The following is a 26,843-nucleotide window of genomic DNA, read 5'->3' as shown; positions in this document are numbered from 1 at the left end:
ACTGTCTCTACCCAGTGTGGCCCCTCTCCCTCCCCTCACTCCGTCTCTGCCCAGATTGGCCCCTCTCCCTCCCCTCACTCAGTCTCTGCCCAGTGTGGCCCCTCTCCCTCCCCTCACTGTCTCTACCCAGTGTGGCCCCTCTCCCTCCCCTCACTCCGTCTCTGCCCAGATTGGCCCCTCTCCCTCCCCTCACTCAGTCTCTGCCCAGTGTGGCCCCTCTCCCTCCCCTCACTCCGTCTCTGCCCAGTGTGGCCCCTCTCCCTCCCCTCACTCCATCTCTGCCCAGTGTGGCCCCTCTCCCTCCCCTCACTCCGTCTCTGAGCAGTGTGGCCCCTCTCCCTCCCCTCACTCCATCTCTGCCCAGTGTGGCCCCTCTCCCTCCCCCCACCGTCTCTGCCCAGTGTGGCCCCTCTCCCTCCCCTCACTCCATCTCTGCCCAGTGTGGCCCCTCTCCCTCCCCTCGCTCCGTCTCTGCCCAGTGTGGCCCCTCTCCCTCCCCTCACTCCGTCTCTGAGCAGTGTGGCCCCTCTCCCTCCCCTCACTCCATCTCTGCCCAGTGTGGCCCCTCTCCCTCCCCTCACTCCGTCTCTGAGCAGTGTGGCCCCTCTCCCTCCCCTCACTCCATCTCTGCCCAGTGTGGCCCCTCTCCCTCCCCTCACTCCATCTCTGCCCAGTGTGGCCCCTCTCCCTCCCCTCACTCCATCTCTGAGCAGTGTGGCCCCTCTCCCTCCCCTCACTCCATCTCTGCCCAGTGTGGCCCCTCTCCCTCCCCTCACTCAGTCTCTGCCCAGTGTGGCCCCTCTCCCTCCCCTCACTGTCTCTACCCAGTGTGGCCCCTCTCCCTCCCCTCACTCCGTCTCTGAGCAGTGTGGCCCCTCTCCCTCCCCTCACTCCGTCTCTGAGCAGTGTGGCCCCTCTCCCTCCCCTCGCTCCGTCTCTGCCCAGATTGGCCCCTCTCCCTCCCCTCACTCCGTCTCTGCCCAGATTGGCCCCTCTCCCTCCCCTCACTCCGTCTCTGCCCAGTGTGGCCCCTCTCCCTCCCCTCACTCAGTCTCTGCCCAGTGTGGCCCCTCTCCCTCCCCTCACTCAGTCTCTGCCCAGTGTGGCCCCTCTCCCTCCCCTCACTCAGTCTCTGCCCAGTGTGGCCCCTCTCCCTCCCCTCACTCAGTCTCTGCCCAGTGTGGCCCCTCTCCCTCCCCTCACTCAGTCTCTGCCCAGTGTGGCCCCTCTCCCTCCCCTCGCTCCGTCTCGGCCCAGTGTGGCCCCTCTCCCTCCCCTCACTCAGTCTCTGCCCAGTGTGGCCCCTCTCCCTCCCCTCACTCAGTCTCTACCCACTGTGGCCCCTCTCCCTCCCCCCACCGTCTCTGCCCAGTGTGGCCCCTCTCCCTCCCCTCACTCCATCTCTGCCCAGTGTGGCCCCTCTCCCTCCCCTCGCTCCGTCTCTGCCCAGTGTGGCCCCTCTCCCTCCCCTCACTCCGTCTCTGCCCAGTGTGGCCCCTCTCCCTCCCCTCGCTCCGTCTCTGCCCAGTGTGGCCCCTCTCCCTCCCCTCACTCCGTCTCTGCCCAGTGTGGCCCCTCTCCCTCCCCTCGCTCCGTCTCTGCCCAGTGTGGCCCCTCTCCCTCCCCTCACTCCATCTCTGCCCAGTGTGGCCCCTCTCCCTCCCCTCGCTCCGTCTCTGCCCAGTGTGGCCCCTCTCCCTCCCCTCACTCCGTCTCTGCCCAGTGTGGCCCCTCTCCCTCCCCTCGCTCCGTCTCTGCCCAGTGTGGCCCCTCTCCCTCCCCTCACTCCGTCTCTGCCCACTGTGGCCCCTCTCCCTCCCCTCACTCCGTCTCTGCCCAGTGTGGCCCCTCTCCCTCCCCTCACTCCGTCTCTGCCCAGTGTGGCCCCTCTCCCTCCCCTCACTCCGTCTCTGCCCAGTGTGGCCCCTCTCCCTCCCCTCACTCCGTCTCTACCCAGTGTGGCCCCTCTCCCTCCCCTCACTCCGTCTCTGCCCAGTGTGGCCCCTCTCCCTCCCCTCACTCCGTCTCTGCCCAGTGTGGCCCCTCTCCCTCCCCTCACTCCGTCTCTGCCCAGTGTGGCCCCTCTCCCTCCCCTCACTCAGTCTCTGCCCAGTGTGGCCCCTCTCCCTCTCCGTCTCTGCCCAGTGTGGCCCCTCTCCCTCCCCTCACTCCGTCTCTGAGCAGTGTGGCCCCTCTCCCTCTCCGTCTCTGCCCAATGTGGCCCCTCTCCCTCCCCTCACTCAGTCTCTGCCCAGTGTGGCCCCTCTCCCTCTCCGTCTCTGCCCAGTGTGGCCCCTCTCCCTCCCCTCACTCAGTCTCTGCCCAGTGTGGCCCCTCTCCCTCCCCTCACTCAGTCTCTGCCCAGTGTGGCCCCTCTCCCTCCCCTCACTCCGTCTCTGAGCAGTGTGGCCCCTCTCCCTCCCCTCACTCAGTCTCTGCCCAGTGTGGCCCCTCTCCCTCCCCTCACTCCGTCTCTGCCCAGTGTGGCCCCTCTCCCTCCCCTCACTCAGTCTCTGAGCAGTGTGGCCCCTCTCCCTCCCCTCACTCAGTCTCTGCCCAGTGTGGCCCCTCTCCCTCCCCTCACTCAGTCTCTGCCCAGTGTGGCCCCTCTCCCTCCCCTCACTCCGTCTCTGCCCAGTGTGGCCCCTCTCCCTCCCCTCACTCCGTCTCTACCCAGTGTGGCCCCTCTCCCTCCCCTCACTCCGTCTCTGCCCAGTGTGGCCCCTCTCCCTCCCCTCACTCCGTCTCTACCCAGTGTGGCCCCTCTCCCTCCCCTCACTCCGTCTCTGCCCAGTGTGGCCCCTCTCCCTCCCCTCACTCCGTCTCTGCCCAGTGTGGCCCCTCTCCCTCCCCTCACTCCGTCTCTGCCCAGTGTGGCCCCTCTCCCTCCCCTCACTCAGTCTCTGCCCAGTGTGGCCCCTCTCCCTCTCCGTCTCTGCCCAGTGTGGCCCCTCTCCCTCCCCCCACCGTCTCTGCCCAGTGTGGCCCCTCTCCTTCCCTTCACTCCGTCTCTGCCCAGTGTGGCCCCTCTCCTTCCCTTCACTCCGTCTCTGCCCAGTGTGGCCCCTCTCCTTCCCTTCACTCCGTCTCTGCCCAGTGTGGCCCCTCTCCCTCCCCTCACTCCGTCTCTGCCCAGTGTGGCCCCTCTCCCTCTCCTCACTCAGTCTCTGCCCAGTGTGGCCCCTCTCCCTCTCCTCACTCAGTCTCTGCCCAGTGTGGCCCCTCTCCCTCTCCTCACTCCGTCTCTGAGCAGTGTGGCCCCTCTCCCTCCCCTCACTGTCTCTGCCCAGTGTGGCCCCTCTCCCTCCCCTCACTCCATCTCTGAGCAGTGTGGCCCCTCTCCCTCCCCTCACTCCGTCTCTGCCCAGTGTGGCCCCTCTCCCTCTCCTCACTCAGTCTCTGCCCAGTGTGGCCCCTCTCCCTCTCCTCACTCCGTCTCTGAGCAGTGTGGCCCCTCTCCCTCCCCTCACTCCATCTCTGAGCAGTGTGGCCCCTCTCCCTCCCCTCACTCCGTCTCAGCCCAGTGTGGCCCCTCTCCCTCCCCTCACTCCATCTCTGAGCAGTGTGGCCCCTCTCCCTCCCCTCACTCCGTCTCAGCCCAGTGTGGCCCCTCTCCCTCCCCTCACTGTCTCTGCCCAGTGTGGCACCCCCCTGCCCTCCTCCACCACTGACTCCCAGAAATTAATGGCCTTATCACAGCAGTCAGCCCCAGTAACCCTTTTAATTTTGAACAGTAATCCACTAGACAATTACCTGGAGCTAAGGGAATTATTAACGAAAATAAATTTCCTGTGTACATATTCCTTTCTCTTTTCAAAGTTGAAAGTGTGGCCATCATCGACAAACAGATCCCCTTCAGCGGCATTCTGGAACAGAAGATCACACATTAGCACTGGGAAGACCAGCGTCCAGGCAGTGCCACATCTTTGAAAGTCTCGTCCTGAATCCACGCTGCAGGGCATTCTCCCCGACCCACCCCAGACCTGTTTATTCAAATGTTCCATACAGATGATATATTATCAAGTCCTGGCTCAGTGGGTAGTTCTCTTTCCGGAGCCAAAACGTCCACTTGAGCCCTTTAATGCAGCTTGACAATGAGGTACCGTGCACAGGGAGCTCCCCCACACCGTCAGAGGGATCGTGCACAGGGAGCTCCCCCACACCGTCGGAGGGACCATCTTTTGGGTTGAAACTCAGGTGAATGTAAAAGACCCCATGGCCACTATCGTCAGTGCAGGGGAGTCTCCTCAGTGTCCTGGGCCAATATATATCTCAGCCAACAGATGTACCACCACAGATTTGAAAAGTAATATGATAAAATTAGATCTGAATTCCACTATGTATGACACACAAACACAATCAGGAAGAGACAAACTATGTTAACAGTACCTGTGCATTCAATGCTACATAAAGTGTGTAGGGATCATTCTGCATACAGGACGACGATCTCCGAACACGTTCTTTTCGAGGAATGATGGTGCCTCCACGCTGATAGACTGGAATCTGAACAGCAGTCGGGGGCAGAAGATGATTTCAATAAAAGGCAAGAGTAGAAGCAGAGCTTTAAATGTTGGATTCCTTATTGAATACATAACGCATGGTGATTGCACAGTGAAAGGATTTTGTGCTGATGTGTTAACTTTGTGCTCAAGGGTAGAGATGGTGTTTTACTTTGACTATGGATGTAAATTGAAGTCCCTCTATTCGGCCCCACTCCCTGTCCCAGGTCTCAACCTGACAAAAGAAATTGGTTCAAAACTCATTTGATCTTCCCTCTGATTGGCCCACAAACACTTTTCATTGGCTGAAAGCACTTTAAAGCCTTTCCCGCCCCCACATTCAAAACTCAGATTCACAGTCCAATTAATGAATGATTTTCAATGTCTATTTAAAACAGAATGAGATGCACCAGCAGACATTAAAATGGCGCAGTCCCTCACACCTCGGTCTCAGTACAGGAGTGCGGTCCCCGGGGTCCCCCGCACTGCGGTCCCAGTACAGGAGCGGGGAGTCACCCGCACCGCGGTCCCAGTACAGGAGTGCGGTCCCCGGGGTCCCCCGCACCGCGGTCCCAGTACAGGAGTGCGGTCCCCGGGGTCCCCCGCACCGCGGTCCCAGTACAGGAGCGTGGTCCCCCGCACTACCAGACCAAACAGACTACAACCAAGGGGTTAAAGTTTGCCTTCACCCAACAAGTGTAAAGAGACAAACAGGATTTGCTTACCGTGCTAATGGTAACAGGAACGTACAGATTCAGTGAGCCAGTGTGCTTCTGGTGGCTGTGTACATCATACCAGAACTGCCAAAGAATTAACAGGAAACAGTTAGCACGTCTCAATGTTGTAGAGGGGGGGGGGTGGGGGGGGGGGCGGATGTGAATAGGAACTATATCATTTGGTGAGAACCTCACCTGCCCTTTTCCCGGCAAGTAAACCTGAACTCCTCGAGCCTCTTGTTCCAGCACAGGCCGAATTAGCAGTGCATTACCTGGACCAAAAACAAGGTCAGCATTAAATCAGTCCACCACCACACACCCTCGACCAACAGTATAAAGGGAAACACCTCAGCTCGCTCAAAAAGACTAAAAAAAGTCACTTTTTGCTTCAGACATCTGAAGATGTATAAGCACAAACTTCATTGAATCATAGGATGAAACAGGGTAGGAGACCAATCAGCCCACCATCCCTTTGCTATCTCTTTGGTACAGCTATTCAGTTAGTCCCACTCACCCACAGAGCAGATTCACCAGAATGATCCCCGGGATGAAAGGGTTAAATTCCGAGGACAGGTTGCACAGACTGGGCTTGTATTCCCTCGAGTGTAGAAGATTAAGGGGTTGATCTAATCGAGGGGTTTAAGATGATTAAAGGATTCGATCGGGTCGATAGAGAGAAACTATTTCCTCTGGTCGGGGGGGAGTCCAGAACAAGGGGGCAGAACCTTAAAATTAGAGCCCGGGCCGTTCAGGGGTGATGTCAGGAAACACTTCTTCACACAAAGGGGAGTGGAAATTGGGAACTCTCTCCCCCCAGAAAGCTGCTGAGGCCGGGGGTCAATTGGAAATGTCAAAACGGAGATGGATAGATTTATGTTGGGTGAGGGGGATTAAGGATTACAGAACCAAGGCGGGGAGATGGAGTTCAGATACACATCAGCCGCGATCTAACTGAATGACTGAACAGGCTCGAGGGGCTGAACGGCCTCCTCCTGTTCATAACTGGGGAGAGGGAGTAAAGAAGGAAGATGAAAGAGAGAGTACTGAGTTAGAGGTGCCACTTACCGAGCATGTACTGGTCATCAAGGCTGAATGTATTGACGTCATCAGGGAACTCGACCCACATTGCTCTGAGGAGTTTAAAAATAATTGCGTTTTACACTGCAGTTTTCTTCCAGACTTACTGTCCTGATATAGATGTTGAACACTCACTCACTCACTTCCTTCAGATACTGAAAAGGGTAATAAAGACTTGTATTTCTCCAGCACCTTTCACCACCTCAGGATGTCCCAGAGAGACATTACTGCCAATGAAGTACTGTTGTATTGTAGGAAACGTGGCAGCCAACCTATACACAGCAAGATCCCACAAACAGCAATGTGATAATGACCCAGATCATGTTTTTAATGATGTTGGTTGAGGGATAAATATTGGCCCCAGGACTCCCCTGCTCCTTCCTATAGTGGTTGTGCCCACCCGAGAGGGAAGACAGGGCCTCAATTTAATAGCCCCTCGGCCACAGTGGCGCCCCCCCGCTAGGGCGGCGCTCCCTCAGTGCTGGCACCAGGATTGCAGACCAGGATTATGGGGCTAAAGTCCACGTAGCGGAAATGGGGTTTAATGCAATTTCCTGGATGGCAAAATTGAAATAAAACTTATTCTATGCTGGAGTTCCACAGCAGGGTGAACTTACCCTGACATTTCAACAAACTGCTATAACTAAACCCGCAGGCGGCACTGTGCCCATTAAATGCAGCTCTCCATGGCGTCTGCCCAGCTTTGCACTTTAAAACAATGAGGCTCTCCTGAGCCCACTTACACACGAACATTCGAATTAGGAGCAGGAATCATCCACTCGGCCCCTTGAGCCTGCTCTACCATTCAATAAGATCACGGTTGATCAGATTGTAACCTCAACTTCACATTTCCACCCTACCCCGCCCAAACAACCTTCCACCCCCTTGCTCATCAAGAATCTATCTTTCTTTTGGGCCTCCTTATCTCGAGAGACAATGGATACGCGCCTGGAGGTGGTCAGTGGTTTGTGAAGCAGCGCCTGGAGTGGCTATAAAGGCCAATTCTAGAGTGACAGGCTCTTCCACAGGTGCTGCAGAGAAATTTGTTTGTCGGGGCTGTTGCACAGTTGGCTCTCCCCTTGCGCTTCTGTCTTTTTTCCTGCCAACTACTAAGTCTCTTCGACTCGCCACAATTTAGCCCTGTCTTTATGGCTGCCCGCCAGCTCTGGCGAACGCTGGCAACTGACTCCCACGACTTGTGATCAATGTCACACGATTTCATGTCGCGTTTGCAGACGTCTTTATAACGGAGACATGGACGGCCGGTGGGTCTGATACCAGTGGCGAGCTCGCTGTACAATGTGTCTTTGGGGATCCTGCCATCTTCCATGCGGCTCACATGGCCAAGAATCTATCTACCTCTGCCTTAAACATATTACTCTGCTTCCACCGCCTTTTGAGGAAGAGAATTCCAAAGACTCACTGCCCTCTGAGAGAAAAAATTTCTACTCATCTGTCTTCAATGGGCGACCCCTTATTTTTAAACAGTGACCCCTAGTTCTAAATTCTCCCACAAGGGGAAACATCCTTTCCACATCCACCCTGTCAAGACCCCTCAGGATCTTATATGTTTCAATCAAGTCACCTCTTACTCTTCTAAATTCCAGTGGATACAAGCTGGGTCTGTCCAATCTTTCCTCATAAGACAGGTATTAGTCTAGTAAACCTTCTCTGAACTGCTTCCAATGCAGTTCACGAAGTGTCTTCTTACTGCTCAGCCACTTTGAAATGAAGCAGTGTCTAAATGGGAGTCTGTCAGTCATTCTCCCCTGCCTGCTTGTGTCCCAGACAGCAGCACTGACAGGCTAACACCCAGTGAACCCAGAGGGAGAGGGGAGCTCACTACACAGACATCACCAGAAAGAAAAGTGCTGGGAAGGAGAGAAACCACAGATAAAACACATTAGGATGATCTGACCAACACCAGAAAGGCATTAATTCACCATGTGAGCTAGTGAACACTTGACATTTACTAGAGTGAGGGTCTGAGTGACAGGACATTACCTCATGACGGGCTCTCCTGTCCTGTAAGCATGGTAGAAAAACGTGTACCAGAAGGGCAGCAGAGCATAGCGTTCCCGAATCGCCGCACGGATCAGTTGCTTGTTGTCCTCTCCGAAGAGCCAGGGCTCCCGTCTCGGGGTGTCCAGGTGAGCGTGGGCTCTGAAGAATGGCTGGTAGGCTCCAGCCTGGTACCAGCGCACCAGCAGCTCAGCACTGGGGTGCTTGAAGAAGCCACCGACGTCCGCTGCAAAGTAGTGGGGACACGTTCAAGGCAACACCCGGGACCAAGTTCCCCAAAGGAAGGAAATCCTAAACCCTCCCCACCCTGACCCTCACAAAGAACAATTACATAGAATTTCCAGCCCAGGAACAGACCTTCGCCCCAATGCATCCGTGCTGGGGTTTGTGCTTCTACCCCTCTTCATCTCACCCTATCCTTCTATTCCTTTCTCCCTCGTGTGTTTATCCAGCTTCCCCTTAAACGTATCGATACTGTTGACCTCAACCATTCCCTGTGGTAGCGAGGGTGGGGCGTGGGGGGTGGGGGAGGTAGAGACTGGCGTCACTCCGTCTCTGAGGGTGGACACACTTGGCCAGCAGCGAGATTGCAAAGTGAGACTCCGTGGAACAGGGCTGCGAACTGTCAACTTGGAGAAAGACGAGATAGAATTGCATCTGGTAGCTCAATGGCGAATAAGCTGACAAGAAGCCGGGAAACTGGGAATCCCCAGGTTTGATCTTCAGTCATTAGAGTCAGCGCTCGGTACTCTTTTAATAAAATTATCATCCACCTCAACAGTCAGCAAGTTCAACAGCTCACCCAAAGGGACATCATTTGCACATAGCAGCAGTAAATACTGAATCAGGGGTCAGTCTAGATCCAGAGTTTAACGTCAGGTGCAGGGCTCAAACAACTCTCTGCCTCCTCCCCGACCACAGAAACCCCCCAGTGCAGCGACACTACCAACCTCCGCAGAAAGAGATGCCAGCCAGTCCCAGAGACAGACACATGGGCAGCGATACCTTCAGGTGATCCCACTCGGCAGAGTTATCCCCCGTCCACACAGCCCCTGGAGAAAAAAAAACAGCAGAGAGGAATCACAGCCTTGAAGGAAATGTTACCACTCACGTCACAACCTCGAGCCACCTACATCTTCGCTCATGGTGATGGCGAGGCTAAAAAATAAACAAGTGTGGAATGTAACCTGCAACCCTCCAAGTTACAGCACTGTGCCACTAACAGACCATTACCAGCTCACTCACTCTCTCTCCCCTTGCTCCCTGAAGTTTTTTGGGCTCTTTGTGTGTCGACCAAGGCGAGAGACTTGTATCCTAGGGCTCTTGGTGCAGAGTGGGGAGGCGGTCAAACACAGCGCACTCTCTCTTCCAGTCCAACAGTATGCCTCAACTGAACACTGCAGTGGATAACCACTATCCCAGAGAGATCATCCCTCCCACGCCAGACCATAACCCAATGAGATTGTGCAGAATTGCTAGCACAGTCGCAGGCCATTCGGCCCATCTCTTGCACATTGTTGACGCTCCACATGAGCTTCCTCTCACCCTATCACCATATCCTTCTATTCCTTTCTCCCTCATGTGTTTATCCAACTTCCCCTTAAATATATCAACACTATTCACCTCAACCACTCCCTGTGGTAGTGAGTTCCACATTCTCCCCACTCTCTGGGGAAAGAGTTTTCTCCTGAATTCCCCACTGGATTTATGAGTGACTGTTTTATATTGATGGCCCCGAGTTCTGGTCTCCCCCACAAGTGGAAACATCTCGATGTTGACCCTATCAAGTTGTAACCTCTCAGTTCTGGTATCAAACTTGTGAATCTTTTTCGCAGCCTCTCCAGAACCTCTGCAACCTTTTTACAATAAGGCAACCAGTCCTGTTCACAGGAACTCCTAGTGTGACCTAACCAAGGTTCAGTATGTTTATGTTAAACACAGTCTGCCTTCAGTTCTACTCCTTTAGAAATGAAGCCAGTGTTGGTTTGCTTTTTAAAAACAAAATGGCCTTGCTTCAATACTTTTAATGATTTCTAGATCCCTTTGTTCCTCCACCTGAATTCACTTATACTTGCACCTCGTACTTGCTGGCTGAGTGAAAGAACTTTCAAGCTCTCTCTATGGGAGCCGGGCTTCTGAGCCAACTCCCACTGAAACAAGCTGCATGAACTCGGCACACATCAGCCATCCGCAGGCTGGTTGGAAACACACCGCATACTACCTGGTGAGAACCACCCTCTTACCGTAACGCTGGGATCCAGCGAAAAACCCTCTTGTTAGGACAAAGGGCCTCTCTGTGCCTGCAGACCGCTGGATCTGGCCATCGGCTGTAGCCATTTGCTGCAAAACAAGCAGAGGCAAAAGAGATTATATATGGACAAAGGTCAACAGCTATTAGCATTCTGCAATATGAACACAGAGACTGGAGGCGACCATTCAGCCCCTCCCACCATTCAAACAGATCATGGCTGATCTGTATCTCAACCGAAAATTAACACATCTTCTCCATATTCCTCAAAACCCGTAACCAACAAAAATCAATCTCAGTCTTGACATTTCCAATTGACCCCCGGCCTCAGCAGCTTTCTGCGGGGAGAGTGTTCCAGATTTCCACTCCCCTTTGTGTGAAGTGTTTCCTGACATCACCCCTGAACAACCCTGGCTCGAATTTTAAGGTTCTGCCCCCTTGTTCTGGACTCCCCCCGACCAGAGGAAATAGTTTCTCTCTATCGACCCGATCGAATCCTTTAATCATCTTAAACCCCTCGATTAGATCAACCCCTTAATCTTCTACACTCGAGGGAATACAAGCCCAGTCTGTGCAATCTTTCAGCCCCGGTATCATTCTGGTTTATCTACCCTGTACCCCAAAGGCCAATATATCCTTCCTCAGGTTTGGTGTACACTGCTGCCACCATGTGTCAGTGGTGGAGGGATGGTGGATGGGGTACCAATCAAATGGGCTTTGTCCTGGATGGTGTCGAGCTTCTTGAGTGTTGTTGGAGCTGCACCCATCCAGGCAAGTGGAGAGTATTCCATCACACTCCTGACATGTGCCTTATAGATAGTGGAGGCACTCTTGAGGGAGTCAGGAGGTGAGTTACTCACTGTACAATTCCCAGCCTCTGACCTGCTCCAGTGGCCATGGCATATATGTGGATGGTCCAGTCAAGTTTCTGGATGGGCAGACTATTCCAGAAATGCGTACAAGAGAAAAAATATGCCCAATAAATGGTAAATTTATTAAACCCCTCTGCTGTGGGAGCCAGGTTCATTCTTCAGGTACAACCCCCAGTACTCACCACATAGAACGCGTAAAGGTTGTGAACATCCCGGTGTTCAAAGCCACTTATGTGGACAGCATCCTTGTGCATGGTGACCTCAGGCCCATTGAACACCGAAGGCTCGTTCATATCATTCCAAGTGTAGAGATTGTCCATGGAGCCCTTAAACACGAAAGGCAGAAAAAAAACAAACACAAGGAGTTACCAGGATGTTGGAGATTCTCAAAGCAGGTTGCAACATTCCGACTCAGGAGGGATCCCAAAATCTTACAGCATAGCAGGAGGCCATTCGGCCCATCTTAGCTGTGCTGGTTCTTTGATAGAGCTATCCAATTAGGCCCACTACCCGCAAATATTTCCTTTCACTAATTAATTCAAATGGAGTGTGCTGGACACACATGCAGCCTGTTAGTTTGAGGATTTTGAGGGGACAGCATTTCAGCACCAGTTTTAAGAATGAACCTACATTTCTCCAGCACTGGCGTCAGGACCTCCCAAAGCGTTTTACAGCCAATGACTTTTTCTTCTGAAGTGCAGTAATGCAGGAAATGTGGCATTCGAAATGCATCACCTCACACTTCTCCAGGTTAAATTCCATTTGCCACATTTCTGCCCATCTGACCAGACCATCAATATCTTCCTGCAGCCTACAGCGATCCTCCTCACTATCTACCACACGGCCAATCTTTGTGTCGTCCGCAAACTTCTTGAGCATGTCCCCTACATTTACATCCAAATCGTTCATATATACCACAAAAAGCAGGGGACCCAGTACTGAACCCTGTGGAACACCACTGGAAACAGTCCTGCAGTTGCTAAAACACCCATCAACAATTACCCTTTGTTTCCTGCCACTGAGCCAATTTTGTATCCACCCTGCTGCATTTCCCTGGATCGCATGGGATTTTATATTTTTTAATGTGGGACCTTGTCAAAAGCCTTGCTAAAATCTATGTAGACCACATCAACTGCACTACCCTCATCAACCTTCCTTGTTACTTCTTCAAAAAGTTCGATCAAGTTAGTCAGACAAGATCTTCCCTTAACAAATCTATGCTGACTATCCTTGATTAATCTCTGCCTTTCTAAATGACAGTTTATCCTGTCTCTCAGAATAGATTCCAATAATTTGCCCACTACTGGACGTTCTACTGACTGGTCTGTAATTATTCAGTCTATTCTTCGCTCCCTTTTTAAACAGAGGTACAGCATTAGCAATTCTCCAAGTTGGATGAGGCATAATTCTTTTAGAAAGTATAGGACAGCTTCCTCCAACACAGATTCATCACAAGTTCCAAAGTCTGATCCCAGGTCTGTGCTATGTTAGCTGTGGTCGGCTGGAGCTCGGTGATAGTTCTCTCCATGACCCAGAGATCAAAGTATCAGTTAGGACTCCCACTCCCGGATTCTTGCTAAGGTACAGCTCCATGCCTGCTTGCCATAAACTGGGCCGACATTCACAACGCAGTACAGAGAGATGCTGTATTGTTGCACAGCTGTTCTTGGAAGAACAGGGGAGTTCTCCCCATTGTCCTGGGCCAATATTCATCCGTCAACCAACATCACTTCACAGAAAATGATGATCCGGTTGATGTGGGAGCTTGCTGTGCACGAACTGGCTGATGGGCTTCCTACAGCAATGACGACATTTGCACTTCATTGGCTGTGAAGCACTTTGGGATGTCCCACAATCATGAAAGATTCTCCACACAAGATGGATAGATCAGAGCTGGAATAGAATATTCTACCCATAGGAAAATTACAGCACAGAAAGAGGCCATTCAGTCCATTGTATTTGTGCTGGCCGAATAAATGAGTTGCCCAGTCTAATCCCAAGGCGGACTGCAAGGTGTGATGGAGCGAGATGGGAAGAGACGATTGAAGCAGGGATGTTGGGGAGGCAGTGGGGTACTGTTCGGGTGAATGGAGACGGCTATTGAAGGGTGAGGATGTCGCTGTGCAGTGACGTCAAGTGCATATTCATACAGGAAGATTGGCAAATGTCCGCAAGCACTGAAGACATCAGTGATCGCTCTGCGGTGGAAAAGGTCAAAGCTTTTAAAAACCCAATCGATCTCTACCCCACCCTCCCCCACTCACTCCACACCTCGTCATCATTCCCCACTCCTCACTCTACCCCCCCCACCCACTCACTCCACACCTCGTCATCATTCCCCACTCCTCACTCTACCCCCCTCAGCCACTCACTCCACACCTCGTCATCATTCCCCACTCCTCACTCTACCCCCCTCAGCCACTCACTCCACACCTCGTCATCATTCCCCACTCCTCACTCTACCCCCCACCCACTCACTCCACACTTCGTCATCATTCCCCACTCCTCACTCTACCCCCCACCCACTCACTCCACACCTCACCATCATTCCCCACTCCTCACTCTACCCCCCTCAGCCACTCACTCCACACCTCGTCATCATTCCCCACTCCTCACTCTACCCCCCACCCACTCACTCCACACCTCACCATCATTCCCCACTCCTCACTCTACCCCCCACCCACTCACTCCACACTCTACCCCCCTCAGCCACTCACTCCTCACTCTACCCCCCTCAGCCACTCACTCCTCACTCTACCCCCCTCAGCCACTCACTCCTCACTCTACCCCCCTCAGCCACTCACTCCTCACTCTACCCCCCTCAGCCACTCACTCCTCACTCTACCCCCCTCAGCCACTCACTCCACACCTCGTCATCATTCCCCACTCCTCACTCTACCCCCCTCAGCCACTCACTCCTCACTCTACCCCCCTCAGCCACTCACTCCTCACTCTACCCCCCTCAGCCACTCACTCCTCACTCTACCCCCCTCAGCCACTCACTCCTCACTCTGCCCCCCTCAGCCACTCACTCCTCACTCTGCCCCCCTCAGCCACTCACTCCTCACTCTGCCCCCCTCAGCCACTCACTCCTCACTCTGCCCCCCTCAGCCACTCACTCCTCACCTCGCCATCGTTCCTCACTCCTCACTCTACCCCTCTCACTCACTCCACACCTCACTCTACCCCTCCAGTCACTCACTCCTCACTCTACCCCCCTCAGCCACTCACTCCTCACTCTACCCCTCTCACTCACTCCACTCCTCACTCTACCCCTCAGCCACTCACTCCTCACCTCGCCATCGTTCCTCACTCCTCACTCTACCCCTCTCACTCACTCCACTCCTCACTCTACCCCTCAGCCACTCACTCCTCACCTCGCCATCGTTCCTCACTCCTCACTCTACCCCTCTCACTCACTCCACACCTCGCCACTGCTCCCCCCCAGATCGAAGCTCAGTTCCCTGCCGTGGAAGGGCAGCATGCCCTGCTCAGTACTCAAAAGCCACTTGAGTCCTGGAACCTGCTGGTGTGTTAACTGACCTCATATTGATCATGGGCAAACATGCTGGCCCACCAAGATCGCATCTCAGGGTTGGTGAAGTCTGGATACCCGGCGGAGCCTAGGGCAAAGAGACAAGTATTGAATTGTGACGTTAGCTAATTCACTGCACGCCTGTCATCATGAACTTACACCATCCACATCTCCAAACCAACATTTCAAGAACAAAGCACAGCTCATCTAGTCCCCACAAATTTCCACAGGTGTACATGGCAGGAAGTAATGGATATCAGAAGTCAGTGAGTAATGTCTAAATAGTTAGAGGTAAATTTGAGGAGGAGCTCGAGGTGCAGTGTAAATATCATCCTGAACAATATAACTGCAGCATTGGAGGAGTGAGACACCACACAGTGACCTACTCAGACCATACATAGTTCAAGCTGCAAGGAGGGAGTGTAGTAAACAGCCAAAGTCCCTAACCTGAACCTACAGACTCGACTATTGCAACACTCTCTTGGTCAGCCTTTCACCTTCCACCCTCTGGAATCTTGAACTCATCCCAAACTCTGCTACCCCCTATTCTAACGTGCACCAAGTCCTGTTCAGCCATCACCCACTCTGCTCGCTGACCTACATTGGCTCCAGATCTGACAACGCCTCGATTTTAAAATTCTCATCCTTGTGCTCAAATCCCTCCATGGCCTCGTTCCCTCCCTATCTCTGCAACCTCCTCCAGCCCCACAACCCTCCCAGGTCTCTGCGTTCCTCACGTTCCGGATTCTAGTGCATCACCATCACTTGTGGCCGTGCTGCCTGGGTCCTAAGTCTAGAATTCATTCTCCAAGTTACTCTTCTCCTTTAAGATGCCCTTTAAAACCGATTCTTTGGCCATGTGTTTGGTCACCTGCCCTAATATCTCATGTAGCTCAGTGTTAAATTGTCGGATTTACGCTCCTATGAAGCAGCTTAGGGATCTTTTCCTACTTTAGCAGCATTATATAAATGCAAATTGTTGTTAAGGTACTGAATCCCTAGCGCCCGAGAATGGAGACATCAGGAAAGACAGAAGGTTGAGGCAAACAGGAGTCAGAGCATCAATATAAGACAGGAAATGGTATAGAAAAGGTTACCGTGAACTCTCAATTACCTGGCCAGCACCAGCCTTCATAATCACTTCCATCCTTGGTTTTAATGTAGAAGTTTCTAGACTGGATGGTGGTGTGAATCCTGTAGCCACTGTCGATTTTAATGTGGGGGTCGACTATACTGACCATCTAGAGGGGTGATTTGGAATTAGCAATCTATAGGCGGTGAAGCTTTCCAAAGAAAATTTGCAATTCTTTCCCACACCCCACCGTTCCACTTTTTATTCCGTTACCTTCCGCTTCTTGGAGGCCAGCTTTTGCAGCATGTCCTTCGGATTTGGGAACTTATTGGGATCCCAGGTGAAATAGCGCTTCCCATCCGTGTGCTCAATGTCCAGCCAGATAACGTCATACGGGATATCGTGCTCGTCGAAGCCGCTGTCCACACTCTGCACATCATCCTCATCGTTGTAATTCCAGCGGCACTGGTGGTAGCCGATGGCAAAGAGCGGGGGCAATGCCTGCGTGCCTGGATGGGGAGAAACGGTAACAGCAATCAGCAGTCCAGCCACTGGGATTCATCCATCTCCATCCAGAGTGCAGATCTCATAGAATATCCAGCACAGGAGGCGGTTGTTCAGCCCCTTGCCCCTATACTAGCCCTGCGGAGTGAGTCAGTACACACTCCATTCAGATCCAACTTCTGTCTTCACAATCTAATATATGGCAATATAAACTAAATGGTACAATTTTAAAGAGGGTGCAGGGACAGAGAGACATGGGGGTGTATGCACACAAATCTTTGAAGGTGGCAGGACAATTTGAGAAGCCCATTAAAAAGACACATGGGATCTTGGGTTTTATAAATGGAAACAGAGTACAAAAGCAACGAGGTTAAGCTAAACCTTTCCAAATACTGGCTGGGGCTTCAGCGAGAGTACCGTGTCCAATTTAGGAAAGATTTCAAGGCCTTGGAGAGGGTGCGGAGGAGATTTACTGGAATGGTCCCAGGGATGAGGGACTTCAGTTAATGTGGAGAGACTGGGAGAAGCTGGGATTGCTCTCCTTCGAGCAGAGAAGGTTAAGAGGAGATTTAATCGAGGCGTTCAAAATCAGGAAGGGGTTTTGCTGGAGTAAATAAGGAGAAACTGATCAAAGGGAGTTGGAGAGGGATGAGAATTGAAGTTTTTATAATGACAATGATCTGGAACGCGCTGCCTGAAAGGGTGGTGGAAGCAGATTCAATAGGGAACTGGATAAATAGTTGAATAGGAGAAATTTGCAGGGCTATGGGGGAAAGAACAGGGGGGAGAGGAACTAACCAAATAGATCTTTTGAAGTGCCAGCACGGGCATGATGGGTCGAATGGCCTCTTCCTGTGATGTATCAGTCTATCAATCTCAAGCATGATGTAGGAGCAGGTGGGGAAACCACATTGGGTTCAAGTCCAAGGACCCATTTCCTCTGGTGGGAGGAGTCAAGACCAAAGGGGACATCATGTTAAAGTTAGAGCTGGGCCCTTCAGAAGTGATGTCAGGAAGCACTTCATCACATGAATGACAGAACAGGCTCAAGGGACTGAATGAAGGCCTCCTATTGTGGAATTAACAACTGTGCATCAGTAATGCACTCTGAATGTTACATATTCTCCACACTTTCTTCCCCTCCCTGCTTTATTTCAGACATTCGGGCAGGGTCAGGATTCCTGCCTTCGCAGCAAACTCCTGTGTGATGTACCTGTAAGTGAGGAGTACTGCTTGAAGACATGAAATGGAGATGGACCCAGGAGCACAAAAACATCGATGATTCCACTCTCCGAAATCCAATGGACATCAGTCTGCGGAATTTCATTCGCTCCCTGCACATAATCCAGCATCTTCCCAAACAAAGTCTGTGAAGAGATCAGGTTCCGTTAGTTCAGAGACCAAAAATTACACAACACACGACCAGCTGCTGTTCCAATCTCAGCTGTGGGAGGAGGGGCCTGGACATCTTTCCACACTCGTCCCTCCCTCCTCCGCAACTGATAGTTCTTCACTCAAAATCTCGCAAAGTTCACACTCGGGAAGTCGTGCCACACTCCAGAATTTCCGCTGTGGACATAAGCGCATTTGTATGTGTACTTGTCAAGCACTGCAGGCAAAGTGCAAGTCGGTCTGGATAAGGTGGCATATATTATACCACAGACAGTCTGTCATTCACATCAATATCCTAGATATTATACCACAGACAGTCTGTCATTCACATCAATATCCTAGATATTATACCACAGACAGACAGTCTGTCATTCACATCAATATCCTAGATATTATACCACAGACAGACAGTCTGTCATTCACACCAATATCCTAGATATTATACCACAGAACGACAGTCTGTCATTCACATCAATATCCTAGATATTATACCACAGATAGACAGTCTGTCATTCACACCAATATCCTAGATATTATACCACAGAACGACAGTCTGTCATTCACATCAATATCCTAGATATTATACCACAGACAGACAGTCTGTCATTCACATCAATATCCTAGATATTATACCACAGACAGACAGTCTGTCATTCACATCAATATCCTAGATATTATACCACAGACAGTCTGTCATTCACATCAATATCCTAGATATTATACCACAGATAGACAGTCTGTCATTCACACCAATATCCTAGATATTATACCACAGAACGACAGTCTGTCATTCACATCAATATCCTAGATATTATACCACAGATAGACAGTCTGTCATTCACACCAATATCCTAGATATTATACCACAGAACGACAGTCTGTCATTCACATCAATATCCTAGATATTATACCACAGACAGACAGTCTGTCATTCACATCAATATCCTAGATATTATACCACAGACAGACAGTCTGTCATTCACATCAATATCCTAGATATTATACCACAGACAGTCTGTCATTCACATCAATATCCTAGATATTATACCACAGACAGACAGTCTGTCATTCACATCAATATCCTAGATATTATACCACAGACAGTCTGTCATTCACATCAATATCCTAGATATTATACCACAGACAGACAGTCTGTCATTCACATCAATATCCTAGATATTATACCACAGATAGACAGTCTGTCATTCACATCAATATCCTAGATATTATACCACAGAACGACAGTCTGTCATTCACATCAATATCCTAGATATTATACCACAGATAGACAGTCTGTCATTCACACCAATATCCTAGATATTATACCACAGAACGACAGTCTGTCATTCACATCAATATCCTAGATATTATACCACAGACAGACAGTCTGTCATTCACATCAATATCCTAGATATTATACCACAGACAGACAGTCTGTCATTCACATCAATATCCTAGATATTATACCACAGACAGTCTGTCATTCACATCAATATCCTAGATATTATACCACAGACAGTCTGTCATTCACATCAATATCCTAGATATTATACCACAGACAGTCTGTCATTCACATCAATATCCTAGATATTATACCACAGACAGACAGTCTGTCATTCACATCAATATCCTAGATATTATACCACAGATAGACAGTCTGTCATTCACATCAATATCCTAGATATTATACCACAGACAGACAGTCTGTCATTCACATCAATATCCTAGATATTATACCACAGTCAGACAGTGTCATTCACATCAATATCCTAGATATTATACCACAGACAGACAGTCTGTCATTCACATCAATATCCTAGATATTATACCACAGACAGTCTGTCATTCACATCAATATCCTAGATATTATACCACAGAACGACAGTCTGTCATTCACATCAATATCCTAGATATTATACCACAGTCAGACAGTGTCATTCACATCAATATCCTAGATATTATACCACAGACAGACAGTCTGTCATTCACATCAATATCCTAGATATTATACCACAGACAGTCTGTCATTCACATCAATATCCTAGATATTATACCACAGAACGACAGTCTGTCATTCACATCAATATCCTAGATATTATAGCACAGTCAGACAGTCTGTCATTCACATCAATATCCTAGATGTTATACCACAGATAGACAGTCTGTCATTCACATCAATATCCTAGATATTATACCACAGACAGACAGTCTGTCATTCACATCAGTATCCTAGATATTATAGCACAGTCAGACAGTCTGTCATTCACATCAATATCCTAGATATTATACCACAGATAGACAGTCTGTCATTCACATCAATATCCTAGATATTATACCACAGATAGACAGTCTGTCATTCACATCAATATCCTAGATATTATACCACAGACAGACAGTCTGTCATTCACATCAATATCCTAGATATTATACCACAGATAGACAGTCTGTCATTCACATCAATATCCTAGATATTATACCACAGACAGACAGTCTGTCATTCACATCAATATCCTAGATATTATACCACAGACAGTCTGTCATTCACATCAATATCCTAGATATTATACCACAGACAGACAGTCTGTCATTCACATCAATATCCTAGATATTATACCACAGATAGACAGTCTGTCATTCACATCAGTATCCTAGATATTATAGCACAGTCAGACAGTCTGTCATTCACATCAATATCCTAGATATTATACCACAGACAGACAGTCTGTCATTCACATCAATATCCTAGATATTATACCACAGACAGTCTGTCATTCACATCAATATCCTAGATATTATACCACAGACAGACAGTCTGTCATTCACATCAATATCCTAGATATTATACCACAGATAGACAGTCTGTCATTCACATCAATATCCTAGATATTATACCACAGACAGACAGTCTGTCATTCACATCAATATCCGAGATATTATACCACAGTCAGACAGTGTCATTCACATCAATATCCTAGATATTATACCACAGACAGACAGTCTGTCATTCACATCAATATCCTAGATATTATACCACAGACAGTCTGTCATTCACATCAATATCCTAGATATTATACCACAGAACGACAGTCTGTCATTCACATCAATATCCTAGATATTATACCACAGTCAGACAGTGTCATTCACATCAATATCCTAGATATTATACCACAGACAGACAGTCTGTCATTCACATCAATATCCTAGATATTATACCACAGACAGTCTGTCATTCACATCAATATCCTAGATATTATAGCACAGTCAGACAGTCTGTCATTCACATCAATATCCTAGATGTTATACCACAGATAGACAGTCTGTCATTCACATCAATATCCTAGATATTATACCACAGACAGACAGTCTGTCATTCACATCAGTATCCTAGATATTATAGCACAGTCAGACAGTCTGTCATTCACATCAATATCCTAGATATTATACCACAGATAGACAGTCTGTCATTCACATCAATATCCTAGATATTATACCACAGACAGACAGTCTGTCATTCACATCAATATCCTAGATATTATACCACAGACAGACAGTCTGTCATTCACATCAATATCCTAGATATTATACCACAGTCAGACAGTCTGTCATTCACATCAATATCCTAGATATTATACCACAGACAGACAGTCTGTCATTCACATCAATATCCTAGATATTATACCACAGACAGACAGTCTGTCATTCACATCAATATCCTAGATATTATACCACAGTCAGACAGTCTGTCATTCACATCAATATCCTAGATATTATACCACAGACAGTCTGTCATTCACATCAATATCCTAGATATTATACCACAGTCAGACAGTCTGTCATTCACATCAATATCCTAGATATTATACCACAGACAGACAGTCTGTCATTCACATCAATATCCTAGATATTATACCACAGTCAGACAGTCTGTCATTCACATCAATATCCTAGATATTATACCACAGACAGACAGTCTGTCATTCACATCAATATCCTAGATATTATACCACAGACAGACAGTCTGTCATTCACATCAATATCCTAGATATTATACCACAGACAGACAGTCTGTCATTCACATCAATATCCTAGATATTATACCACAGTCAGACAGTCTGTCATTCACATCAATATCCTAGATATTATACCACAGACAGACAGTCTGTCATTCACATCAATATCCTAGATATTATACCACAGACAGTCTGTCATTCACATCAATATCCTAGATATTATACCACAGTCAGTCTGTCATTCACATCAATATCCTAGATGTTATACCACAGACAGTCTGTCATTCACATCAATATCCTAGATATTATACCACAGACAGACAGTCTGTCATTCACATCAATATCCTAGATATTATACCACAGACAGTCTGTCATTCACATCAATATCCTAGATATTATACCACAGTCAGACAGTCTGTCATTCACATCAATATCCTAGATATTATACCACAGACAGACAGTCTGTCATTCACATCAATATCCTAGATATTATACCACAGACAGACAGTCTGTCATTCACATCAATATCCTAGATGTTATATCACAGACAGTCTGTCATTCACATCAATATCCTAGATATTATACCACAGACAGACAGTCTGTCATTCACATCAATATCCTAGATATTATACCACAGACAGACAGTCAGTCATTCACATCAATATCCTAGATATTATACCACAGTCAGACAGTCTGTCATTCACATCAATATCCTAGATATTATACCACAGAGTCTGTCATTCACATCAATATCCAAGATATTATACCACAGACAGAGTCTGTCATTCACATCAATATCCTAGATATTATACCACAGACAGTCTGTCATTCACATCAATATCCTAGATATTATACCACAGACAGACAGTCTGTCATTCACATCAATATCCTAGATATTATACCACAGACAGTCTGTCATTCACATCAATATCCTAGATATTATACCACAGACAGACAGTCTGTCATTCACATCAATATCCTAGATATTATACCACAGACAGTCTGTCATTCACATCAATATCCTAGATATTATACCACAGACAGTCTGTCATTCACATCAATATCCTAGATATTATACCACAGACAGACAGTCTGTCATTCACATCAATATCCTAGATATTATAGCACAGACAGTCTGTCATTCACATCAATATCCTAGATATTATACCACAGACAGACAGTCTGTCATTCACATCAATATCCTAGATATTATACCACAGACAGTCTGTCATTCACATCAATATCCTAGATATTATACCACAGACAGACAGTCTGTCATTCACATCAATATCCTAGATATTATACCACAGTCAGACAGTCTGTCATTCACATCAATATCCTAGATATTATACCACAGACAGACAGTCTGTCATTCACATCAATATCCTAGATATTATACCACAGACAGACTGTCATTCACATCAATATCCTAGATATTATACCACAGTCAGACAGTCTGTCATTCACATCAATATCCTAGATATTATACCACAGACAGACAGTCTGTCATTCACATCAATATCCTAGATATTATACCACAGACAGACAGTCTGTCATTCACATCAATATCCTAGATGTTATATCACAGACAGTCTGTCATTCACATCAATATCCTAGATATTATACCACAGACAGACAGTCTGTCATTCACATCAATATCCTAGATATTATACCACAGACAGACAGTCAGTCATTCACATCAATATCCTAGATATTATACCACAGACAGACAGTGTCATTCACATCAATATCCTAGATATTATACCACAGTCAGACACTCTGTCATTCACATCAATATCCTAGATATTATACCACAGACAGTCTGTCATTCACATCAATATCCTAGATATTATACCACAGACAGACAGTCTGTCATTCACATCAATATCCTAGATATTATACCACAGATAGACAGTCTGTCATTCACATCAATATCCTAGATATTATACCACAGACAGACAGTCTGTCATTCACATCAATATCCTAGATATTATACCACAGTCAGACAGTGTCATTCACATCAATATCCTAGATATTATACCACAGACAGACAGTCTGTCATTCACATCAATATCCTAGATATTATACCACAGACAGTCTGTCATTCACATCAATATCCTAGATATTATACCACAGAACGACAGTCTGTCATTCACATCAATATCCTAGATATTATACCACAGTCAGACAGTGTCATTCACATCAATATCCTAGATATTATACCACAGACAGACAGTCTGTCATTCACATCAATATCCTAGATATTATACCACAGACAGTCTGTCATTCACATCAATATCCTAGATATTATACCACAGAACGACAGTCTGTCATTCACATCAATATCCTAGATATTATAGCACAGTCAGACAGTCTGTCATTCACATCAATATCCTAGATGTTATACCACAGATAGACAGTCTGTCATTCACATCAATATCCTAGATATTATACCACAGACAGACAGTCTGTCATTCACATCAGTATCCTAGATATTATAGCACAGTCAGACAGTCTGTCATTCACATCAATATCCTAGATATTATACCACAGATAGACAGTCTGTCATTCACATCAATATCCTAGATATTATACCACAGACAGACAGTCTGTCATTCACATCAATATCCTAGATATTATACCACAGACAGACAGTCTGTCATTCACATCAATATCCTAGATATTATACCACAGTCAGACAGTCTGTCATTCACATCAATATCCTAGATATTATACCACAGACAGACAGTCTGTCATTCACATCAATATCCTAGATATTATACCACAGACAGACAGTCTGTCATTCACATCAATATCCTAGATATTATACCACAGTCAGACAGTCTGTCATTCACATCAATATCCTAGATATTATACCACAGACAGTCTGTCATTCACATCAATATCCTAGATATTATACCACAGTCAGACAGTCTGTCATTCACATCAATATCCTAGATATTATACCACAGACAGACAGTCTGTCATTCACATCAATATCCTAGATATTATACCACAGTCAGACAGTCTGTCATTCACATCAATATCCTAGATATTATACCACAGACAGACAGTCTGTCATTCACATCAATATCCTAGATATTATACCACAGACAGACAGTCTGTCATTCACATCAATATCCTAGATATTATACCACAGACAGACAGTCTGTCATTCACATCAATATCCTAGATATTATACCACAGTCAGACAGTCTGTCATTCACATCAATATCCTAGATATTATACCACAGACAGACAGTCTGTCATTCACATCAATATCCTAGATATTATACCACAGACAGTCTGTCATTCACATCAATATCCTAGATATTATACCACAGTCAGTCTGTCATTCACATCAATATCCTAGATGTTATACCACAGACAGTCTGTCATTCACATCAATATCCTAGATATTATACCACAGACAGACAGTCTGTCATTCACATCAATATCCTAGATATTATACCACAGACAGTCTGTCATTCACATCAATATCCTAGATATTATACCAGTCAGACAGTCTGTCATTCACATCAATATCCTAGATATTATACCACAGACAGACAGTCTGTCATTCACATCAATATCCTAGATATTATACCACAGACAGACAGTCTGTCATTCACATCAATATCCTAGATGTTATATCACAGACAGTCTGTCATTCACATCAATATCCTAGATATTATACCACAGACAGACAGTCTGTCATTCACATCAATATCCTAGATATTATACCACAGACAGACAGTCTGTCATTCACATCAATATCCTAGATATTATACCACAGACAGACAGTCTGTCATTCACATCAATATCCTAGATATTATACCACAGATAGACAGTCTGTCATTCACATCAATATCCTAGATATTATACCACAGACAGACAGTCTGTCATTCACATCAATATCCTAGATATTATACCACAGACAGTCTGTCATTCACATCAATATCCTAGATATTATACCACAGACAGACAGTCTGTCATTCACATCAATATCCTAGATATTATACCACAGATAGACAGTCTGTCATTCACATCAGTATCCTAGATATTATAGCACAGTCAGACAGTCTGTCATTCACATCAATATCCTAGATATTATACCACAGACAGACAGTCTGTCATTCACATCAATATCCTAGATATTATACCACAGACAGTCTGTCATTCACATCAATATCCTAGATATTACACCACAGACAGACAGTCTGTCATTCACATCAATATCCTAGATATTATACCACAGATAGACAGTCTGTCATTCACATCAATATCCTAGATATTATACCACAGACAGACAGTCTGTCATTCACATCAATATCCGAGATATTATACCACAGTCAGACAGTGTCATTCACATCAATATCCTAGATATTATACCACAGACAGACAGTCTGTCATTCACATCAATATCCTAGATATTATACCACAGACAGTCTGTCATTCACATCAATATCCTAGATATTATACCACAGAACGACAGTCTGTCATTCACATCAATATCCTAGATATTATACCACAGTCAGACAGTGTCATTCACATCAATATCCTAGATATTATACCACAGACAGACAGTCTGTCATTCACATCAATATCCTAGATATTATACCACAGACAGTCTGTCATTCACATCAATATCCTAGATATTATACCACAGAACGACAGTCTGTCATTCACATCAATATCCTAGATATTATAGCACAGTCAGACAGTCTGTCATTCACATCAATATCCTAGATGTTATACCACAGATAGACAGTCTGTCATTCACATCAATATCCTAGATATTATACCACAGACAGACAGTCTGTCATTCACATCAGTATCCTAGATATTATAGCACAGTCAGACAGTCTGTCATTCACATCAATATCCTAGATATTA

The 26,843-nt window shown here is 47.3% G+C and overlaps 1 protein-coding gene across 2 annotated transcripts in view; it reads right to left on the bottom strand.

Annotated features, from left to right (window-relative positions):
- Positions 1–26,843, bottom strand: part of ganabb (glucosidase II alpha subunit b) — a 79,393-nt gene that overhangs the window by 6,753 nt on the left and 45,797 nt on the right. For both annotated transcript variants that reach the window (XM_068021533.1, XM_068021534.1), the window contains 13 exons: positions 17,759–17,912; positions 16,315–16,550; positions 16,084–16,210; positions 14,978–15,057; positions 11,617–11,760; positions 10,558–10,654; positions 9,265–9,366; positions 8,297–8,540; positions 6,281–6,345; positions 5,411–5,487; positions 5,225–5,299; positions 4,390–4,503; positions 3,754–3,866 (listed from right to left, as the gene is read on the bottom strand). In XM_068021533.1, coding sequence (XP_067877634.1) covers positions 3,754–3,866; positions 4,390–4,503; positions 5,225–5,299; positions 5,411–5,487; positions 6,281–6,345; positions 8,297–8,540; positions 9,265–9,366; positions 10,558–10,654; positions 11,617–11,760; positions 14,978–15,057; positions 16,084–16,210; positions 16,315–16,550; positions 17,759–17,912 — 1,628 coding nt within the window. The remainder of the gene's footprint in view (positions 1–3,753; positions 3,867–4,389; positions 4,504–5,224; positions 5,300–5,410; positions 5,488–6,280; positions 6,346–8,296; positions 8,541–9,264; positions 9,367–10,557; positions 10,655–11,616; positions 11,761–14,977; positions 15,058–16,083; positions 16,211–16,314; positions 16,551–17,758; positions 17,913–26,843) is intronic.

Source organism: Heterodontus francisci, chromosome 44 (assembly GCF_036365525.1).
Source record: "Heterodontus francisci isolate sHetFra1 chromosome 44, sHetFra1.hap1, whole genome shotgun sequence".
In the NCBI taxonomy this organism is placed as follows: domain Eukaryota; kingdom Metazoa; phylum Chordata; class Chondrichthyes; order Heterodontiformes; family Heterodontidae; genus Heterodontus; species Heterodontus francisci.
This window is presented reverse-complemented; position numbering and strand designations above follow the sequence as displayed.